This window comes from Carlito syrichta, unplaced genomic scaffold (assembly GCF_000164805.1).
Source record: "Carlito syrichta isolate Samal-C Ts95f unplaced genomic scaffold, Tarsius_syrichta-2.0.1 Scaffold314622, whole genome shotgun sequence".
In the NCBI taxonomy this organism is placed as follows: Eukaryota; Metazoa; Chordata; class Mammalia; order Primates; family Tarsiidae; genus Carlito; species Carlito syrichta.
Genome location: NW_007258718.1, coordinates 27,534 through 39,140, shown reverse-complemented (window position 1 = coordinate 39,140; position 11,607 = coordinate 27,534). Strand labels below are relative to the sequence as shown.

The following is an 11,607-nucleotide window of genomic DNA, read 5'->3' as shown; positions in this document are numbered from 1 at the left end:
AGAGAACACGTTCAAATTCAATGTCTCTCCCACGTTGAAGAAGACAGAAAAGTTATAAAGAATAAGGACATGGCAGTAGTTGTATAAAATACTGAACACCTAAAAAAGGTTATTAACTTAGGCCAATGCTATATCACTTCCAAGATTCCAGAGGACACAGAATCCTAGACTCTGTGGCCAGCTTATGACATTCTTCTTATGCTGTGGATTTAAAAGAGCCTAATAAATATCCACTTGCCCAGAGCAAGTCATCCCTCAGGCCAGGGGAACTTTCCAGAATACTGACCATGTTTACCTGAAGAGCCAGGACTCACCGGGGGAAACATTTGGCATTCACTCCCTTCCTTGCCAGGTTGGTAAAGCTGTTTGTCACACTTTTCAGGTAGCATGAATTGAAATGAAGAAGCCAGCGGCATTCTAGTACAGTCAATTCCTGAGTACTCAGCTCCAATTAGCCAGGATTCTAAAAGGATGCTTTGAGCAAGCCCTTGTCCAATAACAGATGTATTCGCATTTAGGGACTACGAGATGCCCTATTTCTCTTTCATTTTTCTTGATTTCTCTGTCTCACCCCAGTGTAACAAATTGCTACAGGATTTTACCAAAATGCTGCGGCAGTAATTGGAAATGAGTTATTTTGCATTACCAAAAGAATGTGATCACATTGTCACAGGTCACATTTGCATATAACTAAGAGAAGGTCAAAAGTGCTACTGCAGTGATTTTGCAAATTCAGCATAGTCAATGTAGCCATCGTTGTTTTTGTCATCATCTCTCAAAACACCATCTATTATGTTAATCAGTTCATCTTCGCTCATTAGCGGTGCCTGTTCACTCCCTTCCTACAAAACAGAAATTAGACAACGATGAGTTGCACATTTTACTGGAAGCAGTGCTTAGCTAGGGTCCTAAATGTCTACTCATACGCATCCAAACACTCTTTCAATGCAGTATGTGGCTACTTCCAGGGTTCCAAAAACCTATCAGAGATAATTCAGCTTAAAACTTACATTTGCCAGCCAGGCTCGGGGGCTCAGCCTGTAATCCCGTGCCTTTGGGAGGCTGAGGTGAGTGGACTGCCTGAGCCCGCGGGTTTGAGACCCGCCTGGGCAGCGAGACCTCATCTCTACAATAAATCAAAAAAAAATCAGCCGGGTGTAGTGGCACATGCCTGTAATTCCAGCTACATGGAAAGCTGAGGCGGAAGGATCGCCGGAGCCTAGCAGGTCGAGGCTGCGGTGGTCAGGAGCGGCCACTGCACTCCAGTCTGGGCGACAGAGTGAGACTCCAACTCAAAAAATAAATAAATAAAAATTACATTTGCTAGTTAAAAGAAGGCCCTTCCAAGAAGGCGCTTGTTTATTTAAAAATTACTGTTTATGCAGGGCTCGGTGGTTCAGCCTGTAATCTCTTGCCTGGGGAGGCTGAGGTGAGTGGATTGCTTGAGCCCGCGGGTTCGAGACCCGCCTGGGCAACTTGGTGAGACCTCATCTCTACAATAAATCAAAAAATTAGCCAGGTGTGGTAGCGCACGCCTATAGTTCCAGCTACTTGGAAGGCTGAGGCGGAAGGATCGCTGGAGCCCAGCAGGTCGAGGTTGCAGTGACCGGGAGCGGCCACTGCACTCCAGTCTGGGCGACAGAGTGAGATTCCAACTCAAAAAATAAATAAATAAATAAAAAGTACGGTTTATTCTTTTCTAGTTACAAAAGCAATACATGTTCATTGTAGAAAGCTGGGTCTGGCTTACACAGAATTATGAGTTTCACAGACTCCATGACCTACAAATCCATCCTAGAGGAAAGCTCAAGCTGAGGGTCCGCTCTGTGCACACAATTTGCCTGATAAGGTGGAAACAGTGACAAATCGGACATCTTGGCATCAAAACAAGAGGAAGGAGGCACTGCCGGCCAGTGGGACTTGTCACGACCTTTGAGAAAAGTCCTCCCCTTGCTCCAGAAATGGGTGCAGCGGGGCTCACCCTACCAGGGCCTCAGCTGAGATGTGTCCCTTCCTCACTGGTTCTTCTGTGACCACATCTGCCCTTTTCTCTCCTGTCGCCACCACCATCCTTGTGTGCCAGGACTGAGGAATTCCACCTCCTCTCCCTCTGGCTATTCTCACGCTGTCAGTCTCCCTCCCACAGGCAAGTCATTCAGAAAGGATGCTGTTCCTGCGCAAACCCGTTAGCGCCCCCTGCTGCCTTTCCACCAACCCCAACACAGGTGATCACACCCACCTCACCGCCTCTGCCACGCCTCCTCTCAACAGAGGGCAGTATGGCAGCGGCGGAATGACATGAAATCGGGAGGCAAAGATCATTTTAAAATTTTATTTATTTGTTTGAGTTTTTTTAGTTGGAGTCTCACTGTCGCCCAGGCTGGAGTGCAGTGGCACACTCACGGCCACTGCAGCCTGGACCTGCTGGGCTCAGGCAATCCTTCTGCCTCAGGCTTCCAAGTAACTTGGAACTACAGGTGTACATCACCACACCTGGCTGGCTGGCTGGCTATCTATCTATCTATCTATCTATCTATCTATCTATCTATCTATCGTAGAGATAAGGTCTTGCCAAGCTGCCCAGGTTGGTCTCAAACCCTAGGCACAGACAATCCTCTCACCTCTGCCTCCCAAAGTGCTGGGATTACAGGCATGAGTCACTGTGCCTGTTGAGGGGTGAGCAGAGATCTTGATTTCCGTTTCCTCACCTAGAAAGTGGGAAGCATGGCAAGGCCCAACCTGCCTACTCAGGCTGCTGCAAAGATCCAATGGGCTCTCTAACCTACTTTTTTTTTTTGAGTTGGAGTCTCACTCTGTCACCCAGACTGGAGTGCAGTGGCCGCTCCCAGCCACCACAGCCTCAACCTGCTGGGCTCCGGCAATCCTTCCGCCTCAGCCTTCCAAGTAGCTGGAACTACAGGCATGTGCTACCACGCCTGGCTAATTTTTTTTTTTTTTTTTGAGTTGGAATCTCACTCTGTCGCCCAGACTGGAGTGCAGTGGCCGCTCCCGGCCACCGTAGCCTCGGCCTGCTGGGCTCCGGCGATCCTTCCGCCTCAGCCTTCCAAGTAGCTGGAACTACAGGCGTGCACTACCACGCCCGGCTCATTTTTTGATTTATTGTAGAGATGAGGTCTCGCTGCCCAGGCGGGTCTCGAACCCGCGGGCTCAGGCAATTCACTCACCTCAGCCTCCCAAAGGCGCGGGATTACAGGCTGAGCCACCGAGCCTGGCTAATTTTTGATTTATTGTGGAGATGAGGTCTCACCAAGTTGCCCAGGTGGATCTCGAACCCATGGGTTCAGGCAATTCACTCACCTCAGCATCCCAAAGCACGGGATTACAGGCTGAGCCACTGAGCCTGACTTCTCTAACCTACTTGAACATGTTCTGGAAACCATGGAGCACTGGTCAGCATCCCACAAACCATCCACGGTTGCCATGGCCCTCAAGCCTCTGGTGCCGACTCACCATTCTTCCCAAGGAAAATAACTCCTCTCCTGCTCTGCAGTGTGACTATGGCCTGTCTTTTTAAGCACTGGTTCTCAAACTCTGGTGTGTGGCAGAAGACACAAATGCCCACCCCTGAGGCTTTGGCCTTGGCAGGTCACCCTCTGTGGGAAGGACCCTTGAACAGGAAGAGGCAAAAGACAGCACCGAAGAGAGAAGCAGCACCCTTGATGGACAAAGACAGCACACATCGCCAAGATGGGAGACCGAATTACCAAAGGGAGGCCAGATAGATGCGGCCTCCCATCCCCCAGCCCCTGCCAGACCTACCTCCTTATGGACATGAGTGATGGCTGTGGAGAGTTCTAAGCCGTCAAGGAAATTATTGCCATCATAATCGTGCATCTTGAAATAATGGAGCTGTAGTTCTTGTGGGGACATCTCCGTCTCTGGCTTGTTGATGACACCTTCTAGATGCTCCATGATATGCCTAAAAACCAACAGGCAGACTCAGGCCACATGGCAGAGACATGGGATCATGCAGAAACCTTGAGGACTCTGGAAATTCAGGACCTTAAACTTCCTCAGAAGACACAGAAACAGTGACAGGCCACGGTGAGGACTGATATGTAGAGACAAGGTCATGAGAAGAGCTGGGAAAAGTCAGACAGTTCATCTGTAACCCTGGCAAGATTATGGTGTTTTTCCTTTTCATTATTAGAATTGTGTTATAGCTGGGCTCGGTGGCTCAGCCTATAATCCCGCGCCTTGGGAGGCTGAGGTGAGTGGATTGCCTGAGCCCCTAGGTTCGAGACCTGCCTGGGCAACTTGGCGAGACCTCATCTCTACAATAAATCAAAAATTAGCCAGGTGTGGTAGTACGCGCCTATAGTTGCAGTTACTTGGAAGACTGAGGCGGAAGGATCGCTGGAGCCCAGCAGGTCGAGGCTGCGGTGGCTGGGAGCAGCCACTGCACTCCATTCTGGGCGACAGAGACTCCAACTCAAAAAAAAAAGAATTGTGTTATAACATTTTGGGGTCATCAAGTTAAAACAAATATATATATATTTTTGAGTAGGAGTCTCACTTTATCATCCAGTCTGAAGTGCAGTGGCACGCTGCTCACGACCACCACAGTCTCGACCTGCTGGGCTAAGCTGATCCTTCTGCCTGCCTCAGGCTTCCAAGTAGCTGGAACTTACAGGCACACACCACCACACCCGGCTACATTTTTGATTTATTGTAAAGACAAGGTCTCACCAAGTTGCCCAGGCTGGTCTCGAACCCATGGGCTCAGGGAATCCTCTTACCTTGGCCTCCCAAAGTGGGGATTGTAGGCGTGAGCTGAGCATGTAATCCCAGCACTTTGGGAGGCTGATGTAGGAGGATTGCTTGAGGCCAGAAGTTCTAGACCAGCCTGGGCAACTTTTTTTTTTTTACAAAAAAAAGCAAAGATCTTGTTAGAGTCAAGAAAACTTAGCTATTTTCTGGATTCTGCCATTACTACTATGTGTGTGTGTGTCTGTCTATCTGTGTCTATCTTTCTGTGTTTGTATCTGTCTGTGGTGAAAGAGGGAGACTGGATTCAGACAAATCATTTTTCCCACATGGGCTCAAGATGCTTTACCAGTGACAGGATGATAAAAAAAGAACACTTGATTTACAGGTGGCAATGAGGAATAGATATCACACTTGAAGAATGGCAAGAAGCCACATGAATAGGCGGAAGGCAAGGGACTGAGTGTGTCCTCAGAGTGGCTGCAACTGCAAATAGTGAAGGCCCCTGCACCACTGCCTAGGCTGAATACGTACTCTTGGTCATGCACCGTGTTCTTGTCCAGGCCCACACTGTCAGGATGGGAGGAGCTGGCCGCAGGCTCCTCAGTCCTGGCCCCGGGGACACACAAGACCCAGAGCAAGCCACACAGGAAGGGGGTTCTGAGCAGCCACAGGGATTTCATGGTCACGGTTATCTGCGAGATGGAAACACAGAAAGTGAAGCCAGAGTGTCAGGGGAAGGTTTCTCTCAAGACTTGACATAGGCCAGATGCAGTGGCTTGTGCCTGTAATCGCAGCACTTTGGGAGGCTAAGATGGGAGGACTCCTTGAGCCCAGGGGTTTGAGACCAGTGTGGGCAACAGAGTGAGAACTCGTTCCTACAAGAAATCAAAACATTAGCTGGATGTGGTGGCACACACCCATAGTCCCAGCTACTTGGGAGGCCGAGGCAGGAGGATCACCTGAGCCCTAAAGGTTGAGGGTGTGGTGAGCTGTGATCATGTCACTGCACTCTAGCCTGGGTGAAAGAGACCCTGACTCAAAAGCAAACAAAAAGACCTGACTTGACACAGTATGTGCTGTGAAACCCGACAAAGCAGCTAGGTTAGGGAAGAGAGCACTTGAGACCGGGCCCAAGGCCAGCTCTGACACGAGATGTGGGGTGAGTCTGGGCATTCCGGGTCCCTATCACTCAAATGACATGCCCTGAAGTGCCTTCAGAGCCTACCTAAAGGAATTCAAAAACCATTTCTGCCTCCCAGAAGCTTAGGGTTCACTGAGAGAAATATTTCCTACCAAGAGCACTAACAAGGCAAAAAAGTGAGTCGTGCTAGAGAAAGATAAAGCCCTGTGGGAGTTCAGGGGCATTTCCTCTGGATGAAGGAAAATCAGAGAAGCTGACAGACCTAGGGGCACCTCAGCTGGGCCTGGAAGGATATGTGGGAATTGAAGAACCATGGGGATGGCAGAGCAGAGTGGCAGTTGCCCACAAGTGGGAACATGCTGGATACCAGGCTCAGTGAATTCTTTTTTTTATTTTTTCTCTTTCTGTTGAGTCGGAGTCTCACTATCACCCAGGCTGGGGTGCAGTGGCACCACAGCCTCGACCTGCTGGGTTCAGGTGATCCTTCTGTTTCAGCCTTCCAAGTAGCTGGAACTACAGGTGTGCACCACCCTACCTGGCTAATTTTTTAAATTATTATAGAGACGAAGTCTTGACATGTTACCCAGGTTGGTCTTGAACCCGAGCTCAGACAATCCTCTCAAGTCTCCACCTCCCAAAGTGCTGGGATTATAGGTGGGAGCCACCACGCCCAGCTTGGCCCAGTGATTTCTAAGGGTTAATGGGAGCCCACAGACCCAATGGTAAAGGGTAAGGTACTGGCCACATCTTACACACAAAACACAGAGCTCAGCTCAAGCTGGTGCCATCTCTACTCTCTGTGCCTGGAGCCAGGGCTGGGCAGTAGAGGTGTTACAGCCCTCTCACACATCCTGAAAGGCTCTTAGGGTAGAATCCTGAGAGTATGCCATCCTACAGTGTTTAGAAAAATTTCCCAAACCTGGCAGGGCCCGGTGGCTCATGCTTGTAATCCCAGCACATTGGGAGGCCGAGGGAGGAGGATTGATTGGGCCAAGGAGTTCAAGAACAGCCTGGGCAACATAGTGAGAACCCCGTCTCTACAAAAAAAAAAAATTAACTGAGCGGTTTCTTTCACCCATGCCACTTCTGGCATGTCTCTATTTCTTTTCTCCCTTCTTCTTTCTCTAATAAACTTTGTTTGAAAACTTAAAAAAAAAATGTGCTGGGTGTGATGGTGCACATCTGTAGTCCCAGTTATTCAGGAGACTGAGGCAGAAGGATCGCCCGAGGCCAGGAGGTCAAGGCTGCAGTGAGCCCTGATTGTGCCACTGCACTCCAGCCTGGGTGATAGAGTGAGATCCGGAGTTTCCAGTTAGTTCTTATCTCCAAAAAATAATTCAAAACAGTCAGAAACTATACTTCCAATTTTACCACATAAAAGTGTCCAGATCCTGAGAAGGCTACTATCACCCTACCTGATAACAGAAAACAAGGTCTCAAGTTACTCTGAGCAGTGACGGCCTAGGCCAGAGCAGAACAACTTGTTCTGACCCTGGATCTTAGAGTTCTGGGACAGGAGGGACCTGAGAAGATAATCTAGTTCTTGCCAAGCCTTTCAGACTCATCTCCATCAAATGTCTTTCTCCAGTGAGTCTTCTTCAATTCCGAGTCTGGCTTATTCTCCCCATATGCTTGAGGACTTCCCTTCAGAAGGCTCCTGTCCACTGCCCAAGACAGCTGGGAACCAATTCTTGAAAACTGCCTGACCGTCAGAGCTCCTTGCAGGACTGGCCACGAGAGCTGGGGCTGAACCTACACCCTCGACCTATGTGCCACGATTTTGGGACGCTGGGGAGATAAGCACCTTTACAGACATGCTGCCGAGTTTTATTGTTGATGTTAACTGAGGATAGGACTTTTCTTCTGGAGAGTTCTGCTAGGTTGATAGTTGAGCTGAGTGATCATTGAACCCACAACACCACTTCTGTTGACTAGGTGGTTAGATGGTTAGTGTAACAGTTGGGAGTGTGTGTTGGGGTGGGAGCAGGGGCAATTCTATTCGGATAACACCAAAAAGCAACCAAGTGATTAGTAATACAGTAACTGTGTAGCCAGGTGTGGTGGCACACACCTGTAGTCCCAGCTGCTTGGGAGCTGAGGCAGAAGCCTTGCCTGAGCCTAGGAGGTTGAGGCTGCGGTGAGCTGTGATAGTGCCACTGCGCTCCAGCCGGAGCAACAAAGTGAAACCCCAACTCAAAAACAAATAAATAAAATAATACAGTAACTGTGGGCCCAAATTACCCCTTCTTCCAGGGAGGCAGGATCAAGGCCAAGAACCATTGATTTTGAACTCGTTCCACTTTGGCTTGCTGACGCAAGTTTCTAATGATTGGAACTTAACAAAAGCCAAATCTAGAAACACACAGAAAAAAAAAAATTCCATGAAGTGCTGCACTGAACAGGGAATCTAACTGCCATCTAACAATTAAAGTGCTCACAGGCAAAAGGAAACAAAGGCAGCTCCCTTCTGCCCCAAGAACAAGTTGCATCATCCACGCTCCAACTACTTAGTTCAAGGCCATGGGCAAGCAGTCTGAAGATAAACCCTGGGAGTTCTCGAGCTCAAAAGCCTCTTTCAGGAAATTATAAAGGCCAGGCTGGAGGAAAATCCAAGGCAGGAAAAGTTTCTGCAAAGGGTCTTCAGCACACAACCCTTGAGACCCACAGAGGAACAGCCTCCGTCCTGGGAGGCCTCCCAGTGCCTGGCTCTCCCTGTCCCACAGCCTTTGCTCCCACTGATTCCATCTGTCCATTCTCCCCCTCCCTTCCAGGGCAGGTTCAAATGTCACCTCCAGCCAACTCTGACCTCACCCTGCAGCCTCTGGCACTCACATGACCTTCACACACAGTCCCACATCGTTCTCCTTTTCCTTATTTCTCTCCCTCCTCCTCCCCATTCCGGGTCAGGGACCCTCTCCTCTCTCTTCTGTCTTCCTTTACCTTAATAAACTGAGTAGACCTGGCCCCTGTCTGAATTGGGGAAGTGGGTCTTGGCACCTAGGCTCCCTATCACAGAGGATCTCGCCTAGGCTGGAACTTCCCTCTGGAGCCCTCTCACCAGTGTTTGGCCTGGTACCTCCACTTCGCTCCCATTGTGTCATTAGTCCTATCAGCACTTGCGAGTTTGGAGCCAGCCTTCCTGCCAGCAGCTGTTAACAGCTTTTTTCCCGTAGGTTGGGGACCCTTGATTAAGAATTCAAACTCAAAGCAGCTGCACTCACCCACATCCAGACATCCTGTACCCAGAGCCAACGCCAAGGAAAAACTCTGGCCAGTACTTCCCATTTACCTCTGCCATGGTCCTGGACTAAAGACAAGAAAATAACCAAGTTCCTAAGCTCAAGAAACCTCTACACAGGCCGCAGGTCGAGAATTTGGTCTGAAAAAGCAGGCTTTTAGTAACTTGATCTGTTTGTTCATTTGGGGAAGCCCAAGGAGCAGCTATGCTTCATTTACGCATTTAATTAACATACTAACAACCCAGGGTACTGAAGATAGTGCTGTGACCCAGACAAACTCCTCTCACGCAGCCGGGTGGAAAAAACAGACCAGTAAGTAGACACCCACGGGGTACCACAGTAGCCCCCACTCACACCTGAAGCAACACACGAAGGATTATTTCAGCCCAAGAGAGAAGGAACATATTGTAAGGAACATGTAAGTCCAGAAGGAACTTGTTCCAATCTAAGAACGAAAAAACATCGAATACGGTTGAAAACACAGTAAAGGAAAGAAAAGTCGAGTCCAAAATTAAAAGGAGTCGGGCCATGAGGGGCTTTCAAATCCTTGTTCAAAAGGTTGGAAGAGCAATGGGAATCCACTAAGGGGTGGTAAAGGATTGGGGGCGGGGTTCTGGTGACATGGCCAGACTTCTGTGCTAAGACCATGGCCTTAGCTTCCCCGTACAGGACAGACTACAGAATATCAAGAAGAGGTGCAGGGGAGCAGTCGGGAAAAGGCTGTATTCAGGACAAGCGTTACGACGCCTCGGTGTGGGTGGGGACAGGAATGCAAAGGTGAGAATGACGCCCAGGCTTCTGGCTGGGGTACGCGGGTGGGTGGTGGTGCCATACCCGGAGAGGGAATACAAGAAGCAACAGGGAACACAAGAGGCGATCAGCCTCCCCACATCCCCGCCCCAGCACAGCCCTGTCAACCTCGCCAAGCCGGACGGGACGCCGGGGTCTCCCCTAGAGAGAGATGGGGGGACAATGGGCAGGCGGAGAGTAATGTCCCCGAGCTTTGGGCTGGGCCAGGGGCTACATCCACCCGGCACAGCCGGACCTACAGGCAGGTCCCGGGGCCCCCAGGGACCAACAAGAGGGCGGGGATCAGTCGGCTGGACCGGTTTGGCTCCACAGCCCCCGGCGGGGACACAGACCATACTCCTAGCCGGCTATGTGTCCCGAGGCGGCCTGAGGACCGAGCCCCGCACCAAGACCGCTCCAGCCTCCCCCTCGAGCCCCAGCCCCCAGGAGGGGCGCCCGGATCCCGCCCTGCTGCAGACGCCTGAGTGCCACCCACGGTCCTCCGCCCCCAGGGCCGGGCCTCGGCGCTCGCCGGTTCTCACCCGCACGGTCCCTGCCGCAGAAGCGAAGCCCTCCGCGTGAGCCTCGCCAGCCCCCGTCCCCAGAATGCGCTTCCTCGGCTCCGCCCCCCCGGCCCGCTCTGCGCACGCGCGCCTCCTGCTGCCCGCTCATTGGCCCCGCGGGGCCCCGCCCCCGGGCGGCGGCCGGGTGGCGGGTGTCCACGTGTTTGGGGCCCGCGCCCTGCCCGCGCGGGACAGACGCGGTTCTTGTACCTGCCTCCCGGACGGGGACGCTCCGCTCCTGCCCAGATCGGGCTACTGGGAGCACTTGGGGCCCAGCAGGTTGCTAGGCAACCCGGAAGCCCGCGGGGACGTAGTTCGGCGTGGGACGCAGGAGGGCGGATCCGGATGGGGAGGGCTCCAAAGCGGCTCCCTGCTCCACCTCCAGCGCGCCTTTGCCGGTCCTTTGACTCCTCCGACTGCAAGTTCGGATGAAAGACACTAGGAATCCTAATGAGACGGCTGGAAGACGCTGGAGCCGGCCTGGGATGCTGCGTTTCCAAGGTTGGCCCACGCCCAGCTTCTGCCTGCTCCGGTCCCCAAGCCGCGTCAGCCGCGATGCCCACTCACTTCCACGAGAGTCCCACCACCAATACTGCCTCACCTCACCTGTGCTGGTCGGGAAGTCAGCTGATTTTATCACTCAAGCCCTCCAAAAACAGGCCCGTAGGCAAACATAAATGGAACGAATAGATAATCCCTGTATACTCCTGCCCTTACACCTTTGCTCCTGTACGTGATTGTCATTCAGTGAATATCCTATATTGACCAGATGGATAAATGAATGTAGGACTGCCTTTTTTTTTTTTTTGAGTTGGAGTTTCACTGTGTCGCCCAGGCTGGAGTGCACTGGCACGCTCCCGGCCACCGCAGCCTCGACCTGCTGGGCTCCGGCGATCCTTCCATCTCAGCCTTGCAAGTAGCCGGAACTACAGGCCTGCGCTACCACGCCCGGCTGATTTTTTTCATTTATTGTAGAGATGAAGTCTCACCGTGTTGCCCAGGCTGGTCTCGAACCCACGGGCTCAGGCAGTCCTCTCACCTCGGCCTCCCAAAGTGCTGGGATTATAGGCTTGAGCCACCGCGCCCAGCCTAGGACTGTCATTTTATTTTATTTTATTTTATTTTATTTTTATTTTTTGAGTTG

At 51.3% G+C, this 11,607-nt stretch overlaps 1 protein-coding gene across 4 annotated transcripts; it reads right to left on the bottom strand.

Annotated features, from left to right (window-relative positions):
* Window positions 1-479: 479 nt before the first annotated feature.
* Window positions 480-10,806, bottom strand: MCFD2 (multiple coagulation factor deficiency 2). 4 transcript variants are annotated; one of them, XM_021719394.1, is made up of 5 exons: window positions 10,443-10,530; window positions 6,816-6,909; window positions 5,263-5,423; window positions 3,781-3,940; window positions 480-842 (listed from the first exon to the last, which is right to left on the bottom strand). In XM_021719394.1, the coding sequence occupies exons 2-5, from the start codon at window positions 6,891-6,893 to the stop codon at window positions 711-713; spliced, it is 531 nt and encodes a 176-aa protein (XP_021575069.1). In that variant the 5' UTR covers window positions 6,894-6,909; window positions 10,443-10,530; the 3' UTR covers window positions 480-710. The 4 variants fall into 4 exon arrangements, with proteins under 4 accessions (XP_021575069.1, XP_021575070.1, XP_008069875.1 ...); XM_021719395.1 differs by lacking the exons at window positions 6,816-6,909; window positions 10,443-10,530 and adding an exon at window positions 10,674-10,806; XM_008071684.2 differs by lacking the exon at window positions 6,816-6,909 and having other exon boundaries at window positions 10,443-10,567.
* Between the last annotated feature and the right edge of the window lie 801 nt (window positions 10,807-11,607).